Source organism: Leptonychotes weddellii, chromosome 1 (genome assembly GCF_054177405.1).
Source record: "Leptonychotes weddellii isolate Sample4059 chromosome 1, ASM5417740v2, whole genome shotgun sequence".
Classification (NCBI taxonomy): Eukaryota; Metazoa; Chordata; class Mammalia; order Carnivora; family Phocidae; genus Leptonychotes; species Leptonychotes weddellii.
Window position 1 is genome coordinate 127,366,454 of NC_138369.1, and position 18,191 is coordinate 127,384,644.

Sequence of the window (18,191 nt, forward strand, 5' to 3'; positions counted from 1 at the left end):
TTCTTAATATTATAGGAAGACTTGGGGCTAGGGACATGCCTAGACATGATTAACAAAGCTGTGCACTTGCAAATTAGATGAATGCCAGGAAATATTTAAAACTTTCCTTTCTTACTAAACACTTCAAAGACATGTCCTTATTTATTGTCAACCTTTTACCCCCAATTTAAAACAGAAACAAAAACAAATCCTTTCTCTCTGAGAAAGGCTCTACTAAAGAAAGTCACTGTGATATGAAATGCATCTCAAGGACAGGAGTTCAACTAATGCCTTAAGTTTCCCTAGCTCTAAATTTAAATGTAAGAGTAAATACCTGAATCTAGGAAAGGTCTGATCCCAGAGATACCACTTCTAGATAGGAAGAAAATCTAAGGGACTGAAATGAATTAATTTACCTCCCAAAGGTATAGTCCATAGGAATAGTCTCTAGCCAGCAACCCACACATGTAGGACTTGACCTTTACTCCTTGGGGAAGGAAATCCAGGAAGCAAGGCTGAAACAATCCATGCTGGCTGGAGAAGACTGGAGCAGTGGCAGCTGCAGGGCTTGTGTATTCCAGCAACAGCTATATCTGATCTGCAAACTGTCTTCTGCAGTTTCCTCTCATTTCCTGAGCTGGGCAGACAGTGACAGAAGGTATGCTGGCCCGAGGGAGCTCTCCAGAAACCTAAACTCCTGTAAAGGCCCTGGTGAGGTGAGCTGTGCCAGGTATTTTCCAGACCAAGGGCTGAAGGTGCCTCCTGGTTGCACATGGTCTCCCCCACTTTAGATCCTTGGGAATCTGAAATGCTGATCACCAGCACTAGGGGCCCATCCAGCTCAAGGTTCAACAGCTAAAACTCCTTGCTCCCATTTCTGTCCACTGAGCCCTATCCAGAATCATAGAATCTTGGGGTTGAAGGGGCAAAATTTCTTTCAATCCTCACCCCGGTGATTGATTTTCCTCCGCAAACAAGCTTGTGTAAACATCAAGCATGACTCAAACATTTTGTGATTTAACTTGACAGAGACATCTCATAACCAGGAGGTGTTATTCTACCATACTGCATCAGACTGGCCTGAGTTCAAGCTCTGCTCTAGCTTTCAGATGTGAGATCCTGAGCCACATCTTCTCCCTGAGCCTCACTTTCCTCACACAATAATAGTAAACAATAATAATGCTTCCATGCATTGAGCACTTGCTACGTACCAGTCACTATGCTGAGTACTTTACACTGATTTGATAATTGAAGCCTCCCAAGAACCTTATGAGTTGGGTACTATGTTATTCCCATTTTACTTTATTTTATTTTATTATTATTATTTTTAAAGATTTTATTTATTTGACAGAGAGAGACACAGCGAGAGAGGGAACACAAGCAGGGGGAGTAGGAGAGGGAGAAGCAGGCTTCCCGCGGAGCAGGGAGCCTGATGTGGGGCTCGATCCCAGGACCCTGGGATCATGACCTGAGCCGAAGGCAGACGCACAACGACTGAGCTACCCAGGTGCCCCGTTATTCCCATTTTATATAAGAAAACCGAGATCTAGTACATATGTGACATGCCCCCTAAGCTACACAGACACAGGGGCAACCTCTAGGAATCCAGTCTTAAAAATAAAAAAATAATGGGGCGCCTGGGTGGCTCAGTTGATTAAGCGACTGCCTTCGGCTCAGGTCATGATCCTGGAGTCCCGGGATCAAGCCCCGTGTTGGGCTCCCTGCTCAGCGGGGAGTCTGCTTCTCCCTCTGACCTTCCCCCCTCTCATGTACTCTCTCTCTCTCTCATTCTCGTTCTCTCAAATAAATAAATAAATCTTTAAAAAAAAATTAAAAAATAAGTAATACTGAACAAATACATTAGTGGCCACACACTGGAGGTGAGACATTTCATAGATTTATCCCAGGCAACTTACTAAACAAAGAAATAAACAAAATAGAAACAGCAGCCATAATGAGAAAAATATCAAAAACCAGAGTTGCTGTAATATATTAATCAACATGTTCAGTTTCCAACAAAAAATTATGAGACATGCAAAGAAAGTATGACCCATATTCAAGGAATATAGCAATTAATAGAAACTATTTTTGAATGTACCCAGATGATGGATTTGGCAAACAAAACTTCAAAGCAGATATTATAAATATTTCCAAAGAACTAGGGAAAAAAAACATGTAAAAAGAACTTAAAAATATGCTAACAACAAATCAACAAATATTTTCAATATGGCTAAAAAAATTTTTTTAAGAACCAAATTAAAATTCTGGAGTTAAAGAGTTCAAAAACTGAAATGAAAAGCTACTAGAGGGGCTAATAGAATATTCAAGATGGTGAAAGAAAAATTCTGTGAACTTGTATAATGAAGGGGGGGAATCGGAGGGGGAGACGAACCATGAGAGACTATGGACTCTGAGAAACAAACTGAGGGTTCTAGAAGGGAGGGGGGTGGGGGGATGGTTAGCCCCGTGATGGGTATTAAAGAGGGCACGTACTGAATGGAGCACTGGGTGTTATACGCAAACAATGAATCATGGAACACTACATCAAAAACTAATGATGTATGGTGATTAACATAATAAAATAAAAAAAATGTAAAAAATAAATAAATAAATAAATAAAAGCTTTGGAGAAGAAAAAATAAAGATCTAATTATTTTACTGATTTGGGGAAAAAAAAGAAAAATAGAAAGTATACAATCTGAAGAATAGACAGAAAAAAAAAATGTGTAAAAATGAACAGAGTCTCAGAGACCTGTAGGACATCATCAAACATACCATATATGTGCAATGAGAGTCCCAGAAGAAGTGGGCAAGGAAATGTAGAAGCAAAAAGTATTTATAGAAATAATGACTAAAAATTTCCTGAACTAGATTAAAAAAAAAAAAAACCTATACATTCAAGAAGCTCAACAAACTCTAAGTAGGGGAAATACAAAGAAATCTACACCTAGAGAAAGCATAATTGAACTCTTGAAAGACAAAATCTTGAAGGCAACAAGAGAAAAACAACTCATCTTATAAAAGAGAGCCTCAAGGGCGCCTGGGTGGCTCAGTTGGTTAAGCGACTGCCTTCGGCTCAGGTCATGATCCTGGAGTCCCTGGATCGAGTCCCGCATCGGGCTCCCTGCTCGGCGGGGAGCCTGCTTCTCCCTCTGACCCTCCCCCCTCTCATGTGCTCTCTCATTCTCTCTCTCTCAAATAAATAAATAAAAAATCTTTAAAAAAAAATAAAAATAAAAATAAAAGAGAGCCTCAATATGCTAGTTCACAAATCTCAAAAAAAAAAAATCTCAATAAATTTAGAAGGTCTGAAATCATACCAAGTATATTCTGTGTTTAAAAGCAGAAATTAGGGGCACCTGGGTGGCTCAGTCAGTTAAGCATCCGACTCTTGACCTCAGCCCAGGTGTTGATCTCAGGGTTATGAGTTCAAGCCCCATGCTGGGCTTCACACTGGAGACGGAGCCTACTTAAAAAATAAAAATAAGGTGGGCGCCTGGGTGGCTCAGTTGGTTGAGCAACTGCCTTCGGCTCAGGTCGTGATCCTGGAGTCCCGGGATCGAGTCCCTCATCGGGCTCCCTGCTCAGCGGGGAGTCTGCTTCTGCCTCTGACCCTCCCCCCTTTCATGTGCTCTCTCTCTCTCATTCTCTCTGTCTCAAATAAATAAATAAAAAAATCTTAAAAAAATAAAATAAATAAATAAATAAATAAAAATAAGGGACACCTGGATGGCTCAGGTCATGATCCTGGATCATAGGATCGAGTCCCACATCGGGCTCCTTGCTCAGCGGGGAGCCTGCTTCTCCCTCTGCCTGTTCTACCTGCTCTGCTTGCTGCTCCCCTTGCTTGGGCTCTCTCTCTCTCTCTGACAAATAAATAAATAAAATCTTAAGAAACAAAACAAAAATAAATAAATAAAAATAAATAAAACAACCTTTATAATATAGAAATTAACAACAGAAAGAAACTTAGGAAATCTCCAAACATTTAGAAATTAAACAGCATACTTTTAAATAACTCACCGATCAAAAAGAAATGACAAGGGAAATTAGAAAATATTTTGAACTCAATGAAACATAGTATATCAAAATAAGCAGGACACAGCTCAAGCAATACTTAGAGGAAAATATATAGCTTTAAATGCCTATATCAGAAAGGAAGGCTCTCAAACAAATAACTAATCTTCATCTTAAGAAACTAGAAACAGAAAAACAAAAACCAAAGCAATCAGAAGAAAGGAAATAAAGATTAGAAGAGAAATAAATTAGAGAAAACAGAAGAACACTTGAGAAAACAAAAAAACAAAAAGTTGATTCTTTGAAAAGATCGACCAAACTGACAAATCTTTAGCTAGACTGATGAGAGAGAGAGAGACAGAGAGAGAGACAGAAAGGAGACACAAATTACAAAATGACAAGTGAAAGAAGGGACACCATTAACAACCCCACAGAACAACTTTATGCCACTAAATTACACAACTTAGATAAAACAGAAATAAATGTATAAAAAGACATAAGTTACCAAAACTGACCCAAGAAGAAATAGATGATCTGAATAGATCTATAACAAGAAACTGAATTCATAATTTAAAATGTTCCCACAAAGAAAAGCAGAGGCACAGATGATTTCACAAGTGAATCCTATCAAATATTTGAAGGAGAAATAATACAGGGTACCTGGGTGGCTCAGTCAGTTAAGCACCCAACTCTTGATTTCAGCTCAGGTCATGATCTCAGGGTCATGAGATTGAGCCACACACACACACCCCTCCTCGGGCTCTGTGCTCAGCGTGGAGTCTACTTAAGATTCTTTTTCTCTCTCTCCCTCTGCCCGTCCCTCTTCTTGTGCACTCCCTGTGTCTCTCAAATAAATAAAATCTTTATAAATAAATAAATAAGAAATAATACCAATCTTTTACAAATTTTTCAGAAAATAGCAGAAAGGAACACACAATTCATTGCATGAGACCAAAAATATCACAAGAAAAAGCAAATTTTAATTTTTAATAAAATAATAAACCCTATCTACCAACATATAAAAAGATTATATAAGACAGCCAAGTGGGGATTTATTTCAGGAATGCAGGGTTGGTATACCATCCAAAATTAAATAATGTAATACACCATATTAATAAAGGACAAAAACCACTGACCATCTCAATAGACAAGAAAAAAACTCTCAATAAACTAGGAAAATAGGGAAATTTCTTCAACCTGATAAAGGGCATCAATCAGTTTTCTTAAAACCTGTAGTCAACCATCATTATGTAAATGGTGAGAGACTGCTTCATCTTCCCAAGATTGGGAACAGGTTTGATCACCACTTTTGGACACTATATTGTACTTATAGCTAGAACCTAGACCTAGTGTAGTAAGGCAAAAATATTCTTCTTCTTCTTCATCTTCATCATCATCATCTAATGAAAAGCATCCAGATTGGAAAGGAAGAATTAAAACTGTCTTTATTCACAGATACATGAACCTGTATGTTAAAAATCCCAAGGAATCCACACAGAAAAACTATTAGAACTGATCACCTCCACCTACCTCTAAATACATTTGGAGATTAGAATTTCAACATAAGAGGGGCGCCTGGGTGGCTCAGTCAGTTAAGCGTCTGCCTTCGGCTCAGGTCATGATCCCAGGGTTCTGGGATCGAGCTCCGCATCGGGCTCCCTGCTCTGGGGAAGCCTGCTTCTCCCTCTCCTCCCCACTCGCTCGTGCTCTCTCTAGCTATCTCTGTCTCTCTCAAATAAATAAAAAATCTTAAAAAAAAAGAATTTCAACATAAGAATTTTGGACAGACACAAATATTCGGTTTATCGCACCTAAGAATCTACCCAAGAAATAGGAAAATATGTTCACACAAAAACATACACATAAGGGGCGCCTGGGTGGCTCAGTTGTTAAGCATCTGCCTTCGGCTCAGGTCCTGATCCCAGGGTCCTGGGATTGAGCCCCGCATCGGGCTCCCTGCTCTGGGGAAGCCTGCTTCTCCCTCTCCCACTCCCCCTGCTTGTGTTCCCTCCCTCGCTGCGTCTCTCTCTGTCAAATAAATAAAATCTTAAAAAAAAATTACACATGAATGCTCATAACAGCATTATTCATAATAACCCCAAACTGGAAACAATCAAAATGTCCATCAACTTGTGAATTCATGAACAAAATGTGGTATATCTATACAAAGGAATACTACTTAACAATTAAAAGGAATGAACATGCTGCAACATGAATAAACCTCAAAAAGATTATGCTAAGTGAAAAAATTCAAATGCAAAAGATTACATATTGTATGATTCAATTCATATGAAATTTTCAGAAACATTAGATTAACAGAGAAAGAAAGCAGGTCAGTGATTGCCTATGGCTAAGGGTCAGAGCATGGATTAACTGCAACCAAGCACAAGGATCACTTCCTGGAATGATGGAAAGGTTCTAGGACTGGACTGTGGTGATAACTGCATAACCCTAAATCAAAATTTACCAAAATCATTAAATTGTGCTTTTTTAAAAAGATTTTATTTATTTGACAGAGAGAGAGAGACAGCGAGAGAGGGAACACAAGCAGGGAAGTGGGAGAGGGAGAAGCAGGCTTCCCACCGAGCAGGGAGCCCGATGTGGGGCTCGATCCCAGGACCCTGGGATCATGACCTGAGCCGAAGGCAGACGCTTAACGACTGAGCCACCCAAGCGCCCTTAAATTGTGCATTTATAATGGGTAAATTTTATGATATGTAAATTGTATCGCATCAAAGCTGTTTGGGGAAAAAAGACAATGTGTGTAAAAATTCTTTTTAAATAATAAAATACAGCAGCTGCTAGTACATTGGTTGTGGATGTTGTTAAATGCTATGGTCCTGGGCCTTTCCCACTGGGAACGCTCCATTGATAAACTTTGTTTATTCTCATAAATGTTCTCTTAAGTGAATTTCTATAAATCACTTAGAATAGTGCCTATGTCTTAGTAAATATTATGTAAGTATTAACTATCGTCATCATCATTATTATTAATGTGACAAGCATGCCCTGAAGTGCTCTGAGAAGGTTTTCCTGGGCCCTGCAGGGGTGGCCATTATGGCTCCTCCAGAGGCTCTCAGCCAGCCAGAATTGTTTCTATAGAGTCCCACTGAGAAGTGGCCCTGCATTTCTTCCACTGCATAGAGCCTCTTCCAGCTTAAAAAAAGAAAAAGACCATCTTTATCTCTTTTGTTCCTTTGTTCTTGGAACCATCCAGATGCTTGGGGGAAAGGTCACTCCTAGTATATCGTAAATGAAAGAGATTCAAGAATGACAAGCCTTTTGTGTCTTGGGTCTCTGGACTCTTGAAGTGTCCCCCTTCTCTCACCCCACCATCCCCACTCACACCACTCTCCAGAACAGCTCTGAGGGGCAGGGTAGTGCTGTATTGGAAATCCTGTCTTCCCTGCACTGCAGATGGCACCCCTCCTAGCAGGGTCAACCCCCCTGGTAGGCAGATTTCAGCACCCCAGCTTCAGCTCAGTCTTGAAGGATATCGAGGCTACTTCAGCGGGTCAGGGTCTTGTCACAACCTCGGAGCTACAGTCCCCTTTCCTCCTCACTGAGCTGACCAGTGTGTGGCTAGGATAAGCCTCAATTTTTCTACCTGGCACTACTGTTCCCTCCAATCTGAGGCCACAGCCTACTTTCCCCTCTTCAGAAAGCTGAGCCCCATTCCCCGGACAAGGGGCTTAGCCAGTAAAGACCCTAAATGCTGGCCTCTCAAACCACCCAGGAGGCTGACACACCCTGTAGAGCAGTGTTAACAGAAATTTCTACAATGATGGAAATGTTCCATATCTGCACCATTCGAGGCAATAGCTAATCACATTTGGCTACTGAGCACTTGAAATATGCTTACTGTGACCAAGAAATTGAATTTTTAACTTTATTTACTTTAAATTAATTTACATTTAAATGGCCATATGTGACCACTGGGTACTGTATCAGACAACTCAGCTCAGGGAGCCACTGGTGGCCGGGGTGGGAGCTCCCTAACCTCCTGTCACTCACCCAGCGCCATTCTCCCACTGCACACAAGGGCCCTGGCTTCCTCTCCATCCCTGCCAGCACCACCACCAGACCAGCAACCCTGACTGTACCAGTACCCCGCCCCCCCAGCGGCAACAGGTGCGCTGGCAGAAGTCTGAGGACTGCTCCCGCAAGCTTTCTGCAACACATCTCAGGGGAAAAAACACAAAGGGAGAGACCACAGAGATGAGCCAGGCTGTAAACATGCAAACATCTACACAAACATGAAGGATGGAAGAGGCCTCTGCTTTCTCTTTTTGAATCTGAATAAACAACTAGCTTGGAATTCAGTCATAATTTCACCACTATAGTATGAGTTAGGGCCCACCCAAACTATGTAAAACAAAATTTAAGAGTCACATCAGACAGGAAAAGGAGGGTTATTATAAAATGCTTTGCAGGAACTAAAATACCAAAGTAATGAGGAATATCTGATGAGATAAAACTAAGGTGGCTATAATTTCAAGTCATTAATTGTCACTTCATGGAAATTTTTTTTTTTTTTAAAGAAGTAGCCCATTTGAAGATAGGCAGAGGAGCTGGCAGAAGGAAAATCCTTTGTTTGGGGGCTGGTATGTCCTTTTAAAAAGCCAGGGTTGGTCAATTATCTTACAGCATAACCACCTTGGATTGAAAAAAATCAATATGCATCCAGGCAATTACTTTCTGCACCTCCTGCTACTGAATTAGCGAGTTTTCATGGCTCAGTTAGCTCTTAACTTAAAATAGTAGCCAGTCTCTATTTTTAATTGGGATATTTATTTATAATAAAATGCAGTGCTACTTCAAATTGTCTTAGAGAATCTCCAAAGAACAGATTGAGAGTCAAATATAAATGGCATAATATTAAAATGTTTTAATTCTTTGGTCCAGTAATCTTATCGTGATCATTATCCCTGGGAAGTACAATTTGAAAGGAAAAACTGTGTACCTAAAGATGTTCACAAGCATCATAATCTAAAATGGCAAAAATTAAAACAATCTACACAAATTAAATGTTCTACAAAGAAGGAAGCGATTATATGTCCACTCTATTCAGGTTCACACTTGTCATTGCTCCAGAGAAGCTGCTCGTCAAGGTCACCGACGACACTGCCACGTTGCTAAATCCAGCCTTCATTGTACTTACCTATCATCAGCATTTGACACAGATGAATCACTCTCCCTTTTGAGAAGTGTTATATGTACTTGGCCCCACTTACTCCCCTAACCTAATCAGGAGCTTATAGAAAAGCAAACTCAGAGTCTTCCCCCAAGGGCCCTGCAGACACAAGACTCAGGGGCAGCTTAGACTAGCCCCACCCACCCATTACCTGCCACTCAAGTTGGAGTGAGAAGCCAACTCAAGTGGAACTCAGCTTATGTGCTTACCACAGGCTCACCCTCAGCTTTCCCCATCCACAAAATCAGACTGGCCAAAGTGTGACTAATTCATAATGGCAGGAAATCCAATAAACATTCAACGGGGACTTGGAAAATCAAATATATGTATGTCAACTTCACCCAACTGTGTCTGGCCTGGATCATGAAAACTAGTTGCATTTCCTGACTGTGGAGCAATTGAGGAAAACATCCCAGACGTATGCTTGGGAAGGGAGGGATGCAAACGAAGGAGGCAGTATTTGGCACACGTGATTCACAATGAGGATGAGGAACTCAAAGGAGGAAGCAGGCTCAAAGAGAAGAGTCATACAACGTGAAACTTCTGTTCCCACCCCCGCCCTGAGTTTTAGAACCGAGTCAATTAGGAGCAAGCCACCCAGGTGTTTCATCCTGGGAAAGCCAAGGGCCTGATGAAGGAGTTCTAGGCCACACTGACTCCACGGTAAGAAAAGGTTATCAAGTATAGAGTCAAGGACCTAGATGTCCAGAGAGCTAGGTTGTAGGGTTATCCCAACTGAAGCCACACCAAAAAGCACAGTAACAGCAAGCACTTAAGTAACACTTGTTACGTGCCTTGGATCATCCAAGCACATTACATATATTAATTAACTCAATTAACTTTCACAAGCAGATACTATTAGTTTCAGTTACTAAGTGGCAGAGCTGCATTCAAACCAAGGCAGTGCTGTTCCAGTGCTCTCAATTGTTAGGCAATAGAGAACAAAATCTTTAAACACCAACTCCCCAGTCATCAGAGACAAGTTACATGGTGTTCGCAAGGACACAGCATTGATAGCCAGTTCAGGAAGTGACTCTGCCATTACGGGAAACCAAATATCCCCTCCCGTCTCCACTGAGCGCATTGATCACTACAGAAATCCAGACAAAAGCTGCAGAGTCCTCAGATGGAAGTATAAAAACCAATTATTGAGTTAATGAGTAAATATTGGTAGGCATTTTCCAAGCACTGGAAAAAACAAATCTCTATAAAAAATCAACTGATACGGGCTTGCTGCTGCTTGTAAATAAATTTTGATCAACTGCATCACCAGGGACTGAAATTAATCTGCAAAGTGAATGAAGAGCTGGGATATGTGGCTGCTACTGGGCTGGGAGTAATGTGGGATAGGAACAAGCAGGGTCCACAGAAGAGGCCTCATCAGCAGGACCAGAAGAGGATCCAGATCAAACAAGCACAGTCTGTTCTCTTATCCACCTGCTCAGGGTTCCCATTACTCCCCTGGAACTCTGTATACCTACAGACAGAACTAATCATTTCCAACAAATCTTTGGGAATTTATCCAACAAAATCCTACATATGCTTAAAATCATTTATGAACAAGAAAGTAACTAGTATTGTTTTTAATTACAAAATTTAAAAATAATCTAAAGGTACATCAACAAGGGACTAGTTAAATAAATTAAATACTGTACAATGAAATACTCTGTAGCTTTAAAAAAAAATGAGTCACCCCTAAGCGGATTTGAAACGGATTTGAAACTACCAGCAGACATATTGTTAAGTGAAACAAAAAATAAGTAAGGTGCAGAACTTTCCCACGGAGTTGAGAACTTAGTAGCAGGGGATGAGGGTAAGAAGACTTATTTTTCCTGTATATCCTTTGTATTTCTGAATTTTGTACCATTTGGAGGTGGTTGCAAATAAGACAACAAAAGCCAAAAAATAAGCTTTTTTTTTTTTTTTTAGATTTTATTTATTTATTTGACAGAGAGAGACACAGCAAGAGAGGGAACACAAGCAAGGGGAGTGGGAGAGGGAGAAGCAGGCTTCCCGCAGAGCAGGGAGCCCGATGCGGGGCTCGATCCCAGGACCCTGGGATCATGACCTGAGCCGAAGGCAGACGCACAACGACTGAGCCACCCAGGTGCCCCCCCAAAAAATAAGTCTTAATGAGTTTCATCAATGTGGTAAATCTATACCCATTGACAGCTAAATGTCTATCACAATGTTAAGTGGGGAGAAAAAGCAAATGTAGAGTTTAATCCCATTTATTTTAAAATAATTTTTGTTGTGTGTTGGCATATGTGTGCTCATAAATGCATAGAAAAAGGCCTAAAATGAAACACCAATCTATTTACAGCACTCACCCCTGAAAAGGGGAGTAGAATCAGGGTAGGAAAGAAGGAATGAAGGAATTTGTGCAGTGATTACCATTAAAAATCCGCATTTTTAAGATTTTTCTAATTGACCACCCATAACTTTGATTACTGTGTTCCTTATTTCTAAAAATTGTATTTGGTTGTTTTTCAAATATGCAAGGTCACTTTTTACAGTTTCCTGCAGGTACTTTCAGGCTTGTCTTTTGTTTCTTTCAACATGGTTAGCATACATTTTTTATGCTAATGTCTGTTAAGTCCAACACCTGAAGTCTTTGAGAGTCTACTTTTGCTGTCTCTTGTTTTTGCTTGTTCTCACTCGCTGCACCTTGTTTTCTTTGTGCTTGGTTATTTTTGGTTGTGCACTGTTCATTGTCCTTGAAAGTTACTTGTGAGAACATTCAACTGAGTTCCCACGAGGTTTGTGGATCACCTGGATCCCCTAATCCCAGTAAAGAGCGTGGGCCCTGAGTCGGGCAGTCCAAGTGCAGGTTCAGCTCCCCAGTCAGGGCTGTGCCTTGGGCAATCTACCTGATCCCTCTAGACCCCATTTTCCTCACTTGTAAGGTATAGAATTGTACCTCCCTCTGGGCTTACAGGAGATAAGATAGTACATACAGTAAGGCACTCAGCACATGCCTGGCACAAGGTATAACTTCTCCAAATCATGGAATTTACTATTACAATAACATTTTAGAATAAGGATGTGACCAAAGGAGATGGCAGCGAGAATATGGGAAGAGGGAGGGTGAGTGAGAGAGAATAACTGGGAATGGGGTCTCTCCCTAAGTAGCCTGTAAGCTCTGTAGGGACCAGAGCACCTCTCACAGGTGACTTAGTCTGTGGTGGGTATTAATAAAAGTGTTACAGAACAGGAGAAATGAGTTAAAGGGACTGTGTGATAAAGAACGTGTCGCCCAGGCCCTCAGAGCCTCCATGCTTACTGCCCTGATCGTGACTGCCCACAGAAAGGCTATTACTCAGTCACAGGGGCCCAACTTTGCCACCAGAGAAAGAGCCTGGCTCCTTGGAATTCACCGGTGCCCCACCCCCAAAGAGTGGAAACGTATCAGGGACAATGAGGCAGAAACAGCTAGCTGGGCTCATGCAGGACAGCACGAGAGGTACCTCTAACTGCCCTCTGGCTGCAGTTCTTGCTCAGGCATGTGCCTTGAGTTAACATGAATGCTTAGGCCAGGCTCCCAGCACTCCTGGACCTTCACCGACCCATGCTTTGTTAACCGAGTGGCTTGTAGCCACCCCTGCACCTCACTGAAAACCCTTTTGGGGTCCACGTATCCTTCACCAGAGCAGCAGACATAATCCCAAACCCAGGCCTGTGATTAAGAGCAATGCAAAAGGGGAGCGTGCTGACACTAGAGAAAACACACAGAGGTAAATCTCACAAAATAAAAATCTCATTTTCTGAAACACAAAGAACAGTGATCTAGCAACCACTCAGCATTTAAGGCAGGTGCAAACAGCCTCACATCCATTCTCTCTGCTGTGGCAGTGTCTCTCCAACATGATTCCTCTGCACAGTGTTTGGGTTTTGTTCCCTTTAAGTCTATTACTTATTCCCCCCAGCCCTCCTCTGCAGTACGCTAGGACTGTCATTCTTGATGCTGACGAGGCTGGGAGGCCAGGTAACTGCCGTGCTTCTTGTCTGAGGTCACCAGTGAACCTGGGGACATTTAGTCAGGTCAGTCCCTGGAACAGAGGCTGCCACCAACATCAGGGACATCAGTTAACAGCTCAGCAAGGGAGAGGGAAGGATGACAACAGCTGAGGGAATTACTGTCATGTTAGACACAGCACAGGGGAGGAGACAATGCTCAGTCAGTTAAGCATATGCCTTCGCTCAGGTCATGATCCTGGGGTCCTGGGATCAAGTCCCACATTGGGTTCCCTGCTCAGCAGGGAGTCTACTCCCTCTCTCTCAAATAAATAAATAAAATCTTTTTTAAAAAATTAAAGTTTAGGGCACCTTCGTGGCTCAGTCGGTTAAGCATCTGCCTTCAGTTCAGGTCATGATCCCAGGGTCCTGGGATCAGGTTCCCTGCTCAGCAGGGAGTATGTTTCTCCCTCTGACCCCCAACCCTGCTCATGCTTGCTCACTTGCTCTCTCACAAAAAAAATAAAATAAATAAAATCTTTAAAATTAAAAAAAAGTTTAATTTACAAAAAGAGAGAGAGAAGGACTTAAGAGACATATAGCCCTTGCCTGGATCCTGATTTGAACAAACCAATAAAAACACATTTCTAAGAAAATTGAAGAAGTAAACACTGCTTGGATAGGAGATGAGAGTAAGGAATTACTATTAATTTTACTCAATATGGCAAAGATACTGTGTTAATGATAAGAGTACTTATCTGTCCAAGATACTTATCAAAGTATTTGAGAATAAAATATCATAAACAGTACTTGCTTTGAAAAACGCAAAAGGAGAGAGAAGGACAGTGGGTGGGAGGACAGATAAAATAAGGTAGACCATGAGTTGATAACTACTGAGCTGGGTGATGGATACACAGGAGTTCATTACGCTTGTCTCTCTACTTGTATATATATTTGGTGGAAGACTGATTTTTTAAAAGTCCCAGGGCTCCTGGGTGGCGCAGTTGGTTAAGCATCTGACTCTTGATTTCAGCTCAGGTCGTGATCTCAGGATCATGAGATCGAGCCCTGGAATAGGCTCCACACTCAGTGCAGAGTCGGACTGAGATTCTCTCTCCCTCTCCCTCTGCCCCTCCCACTCATACTCTCTCTCTTTCTCTAAAAGAAATGAATAACTCTTTAAAAAAAAAAAAAAAGTCCCAGAGAGGACACTCAGTACCTTGCTTAAGGCCACAGCATAGGTAGGAGAAATGGGACTTTAACCCAGGTCTTCAGACTCATTTAGCAGAGGCTGAGCCAGCCTCTTTCCAGAAGGGCCACTGAGGGCAGGGCCCACAACTGAGCTGGTGAGAGGCTGGCACAGCAGCCTTTCAGATAGCACAGGTCTCAGGAGCACCTGGAGGGCCAGGCCCGTGACTCCCAAGTTGCTGCTCTCTAACCAGTATATGAGATGCTAAGCAGCCTTGCCCACAGGTGACAGTGCTGTGATGGAGGCCACGAGGGCCTAGGAGACCCAGCCTTCATCAGAGATGTCACACGTCAGGCTGAGCGGGAGGCTCGAGGAAACAGCAAATCCTGCCCTTCTTCAACTGAAGATATGGGGGTTCTCAGAGGCCATACAAAATGAGAATGCCAGATCTATTCCACTCTATGGAAAAAAGATAGGCCTCGGTCAAATACCACATCCTTCTCAAAGCCTTCCCCAAGTTCCTTAGCCAAAGGTACACCTCCTTTGCACTCCCACAGTTCTGTGCTCACATGCCCCTGTATCAGTTAGCTCTTGTTGCATAACAAGTTAACCCCAAACTTAGCAGCTGAATACAACAAACATTTATTATTTCCCAGTTCCGGAGACACGGCTTAGCCAGACGCTGCTGGTTCACAGGTTGCGGTCACCTCACAGTTCATTCATGGGGCTGCTGGTAGGCCTTAGGTCCTCCTGACTGTTGGCCAGAGGTGTCAATTCCTTCCCATGCAGGCCTCTCCACAGGGCAGCTCCTAACCTGGCAACTGGCTTCCTCCAGAGCATGGGCTCAGGGAGAGAAAAAAGGTATCCCAGATGGAAGCCATGTCTCTCACGACATAATCTCAGAGTTGTTATGCCACCACTTTGCCATTCTCTGTTCACTAGAAGCAAGTCAATAAGCCCAGCCCATGCTCAAGCGTGGGGGATCTCTTGCGGATCACTGGGAGCCATCTTAGAGGCTGCCTACAACACCCTCCATGATGGAGGATAGTTGGAGGACAGGAATTTCTCATTCTTCCACTAGAAAATGAAGTCATGAGAGCAAAACCTACATTGGATCTACAGCTTTTCCCCTCCCCTCCAATGAGAGGTATCGATGACTGCTCTGTATCTGAGGGCACAATCCCATGCCGGCCCACCTCCTACACCTTGCTGAAGAGGCAGGCCCAGATGGCTGGGTTTGGTGCCACATGGTCCCGCCTGCTGTGGTACCAGCTGAATGGATCAACAGCAACCAAAATATCAACAATTTATGGCCTCTGGACTGACCAGAAGAGTCTCCTGCAGGATCTGAAATGGAAAACACCAAGACATGCTGCCTGATACGGGGAAGTCAGAACAAACCAAAGCCCCATGCAAGCTTCAGTTCTGTGTGAACAGAAAAAAAGCACATTTTTGAAAAGCGGCTGTAGAGAGAAAAAAAATGGAGAAGCGCAGACAGAAACAAAGATACCATTAGAGAGAGGGAAAGAGAAAGAATCACCAAAACTGACAGGTCCCCAGGGCTGCCCCAAGTTTCGAGCCTCTTGCTCCCAGCCCTCCCATAATAATCCCTTTTCTTGTGTGCACTGGAAAGAGCCTCACTTTCTCCTAAGGGAAGGAGATGGGAAAGAAGAGAGGGGGGAGGAGGAAGAGTAAGGACGGAGGGCATCTAGAGGTCACAGCCAGTCAGGACCAGAAGGCTTGCAAGAGGGAGGTCACTTGAGGTGAGCCACCCCAGTCAGAAGCTCGCTGCTGTCCCAGGCACTGTGAGCTCCCCAAGCTTCACAGCTCTGTGACTAATGACTCTAACAGACAAACCTTATTATGATAGATGATGCTTTAAAAAAAAAAATCAATATTGTATCTGACTATCCCAGTTCAGCGCAGAAGGGAAACCATGACCCACTGCATCCCAGAGGCCCACTCACCTTGCAGGGAGCAGTTATGTCCCAGAGCCTCAGATGTGAGTGAGGTTAGGGCAGGAACCGGGCAAGCCTGGTTAAGGAGTCAGTCCTGAACCAAGGCAGGAAGCTGGTACGAGAGAGAGAAGTGCACAAGCAGAGGCTGAAGGTATGGAGGCCTGTGATAGCCCCCCTGGAGACGAACAGCTCCTGAAACAGCATTCTGTCCTCAGAACACCACAGCCTCTGGGCTGAGTCTAGTCACTTGGCAGAATCACTTGGCTGCTGAGAGTTTGTATCCACACCTGATGGGAATCATCCTCAGCCACCACCCTCAAAGCCTTTCAGATTTTATAAAAAGTTAGGGTTTATATCATGCCACATGCCGGACTTAGGACTCTCACATGGGGTTTTCACACCCCCAAAGGACCAGGCAGAGGCCACCCTGCTGACACTCTGCATGCTTGCAGATCCAGCCCAACCCTGTGATCAGGTGTTTGGAGGAGGCCTTCCAGGCCAAAGGCAGCATTGAGCGAGCCCAGGAAGTCGGAAAGCAGAGCATGCATTTGACCAAGAACAATTTAAGGCAGCCACTTTGGATGGAGCACGGGATGGATGTGCAGAGCAGCAAGAAACGATGCCGAAGGGGAGAAACAGGCCAGATGAGAGGAGTAAGGCATCAATCCCTGCAGCTCTCCCTCTGGAGGCCCACGCATAGCCAGGAACCTTCCCCAAAGGATCTCCAGAAGCCTGGGTAAGTGGGTGAGGAAAAGAAAGGAAGAGCAGGCCCAAGACTCCATCTAAGATGGTTAACCAACAGGCCCTGGTCATCAGCAAGTACAGGCGTGGCTTGAGTCGAGAGATGGAGTACTCTCCCGCCAGGGGGCCCTGCACAAAGCTAGGACAAAGAGACGAGGCACACCTCATGCCAACCCCAGAGGTGCTCGTCCAGCACACTGGACTGAGGGATTTGGGATCTCACACCACTGAAGAGGCCTCTGCCCAGGCTGAGACCCAGGCTGCCCAGCACGCCCCTCACTCAGAACGATGATTTCCTGCTGTGGCGGATGATGCCTTTCTCCTCCCCAACCCTCAACTCCTCAGCCTTCAAGGCTGGCACAAACCCGCCTCATCCTCCTCAATGAGGCTTGCCCTCTGAATTCTGACGGGACTGGCGGTATCTGATCCATTCTCCACGCAAACAACCCCACACGATCTCCCTTAACCCCAGGCCCAGTGCCGCAGACCCCGACCCTTGGCTCTGTGAGCGTCCTCCCGCGTGGGCGCTCCCCCAAACCAGAAGGTGAGCTCCGCAAGGGCAAGGCAGCAGCACCCACCCCAGCGCCCTGCCTGTGGTGGGGGAACAGCCAACCCTTCACAGGTGACGAGATGCCCGAGGTAAAAGCCGTGTGACCTGATAACAATAAACACTGGCTCGTGCCTTTGCCTGGTAGCCAAGAATTTCAAAGAGGATCTTGAAAGGATTAAAAAAAACACAGAATCTAATAGAGGAGACTAAAATGGAAGATATTACCGTTCAAAATCAGCTTGGCAACTATTTTCATCAGCTTACGATGAGCTTCTGGCATCAGTAGAAAGTGGGCTACATCACATTACTATTTTTAGCACTTTATGACAGATCTGTTCGGCTGTCCCTCTTCAGAATAAGGGGACTCAAATGCCTCAAATTTGCTCCATGGGAGCTGCCAGAAAATAGTTTTTACTAAAATCACTGGACACATGTTTATAACCTTTGTTCAGTATTTGCTCAGATGTTTTCACTCAGGCAAGTTCCTGGATATGTTTCTCCTTTTGCTTTCTTCCACGCGAGAACTCCTGATATACCAGGAAATCAGCATCTGCTGTGTCTCCTCAAGGCTCTGGGGACCCATCAAGAAACAGTTGTCCAGAAAGTTCA

At 43.6% G+C, this 18,191-nt stretch overlaps 1 protein-coding gene across 4 annotated transcripts in view; it reads right to left on the reverse strand.

Annotated features, from left to right (window-relative positions):
- The window catches only part of XXYLT1 (xyloside xylosyltransferase 1), a 164,051-nt gene that overhangs the window by 101,585 nt on the left and 44,275 nt on the right, over positions 1-18,191 (reverse strand). Inside the window, exon 1 of one of the 4 annotated variants that reach the window (XM_081831878.1) lies at positions 17,808-17,877. The exons of the other annotated variants lie outside the window; for them this stretch is intronic. Coding sequence (XP_081688004.1) covers positions 17,808-17,862 — 55 coding nt within the window. The 5' untranslated portion in view covers positions 17,863-17,877. Of the gene's footprint in view, positions 1-17,807; positions 17,878-18,191 lie in introns of those variants that run through there. 4 annotated transcript variants of the gene reach the window in all.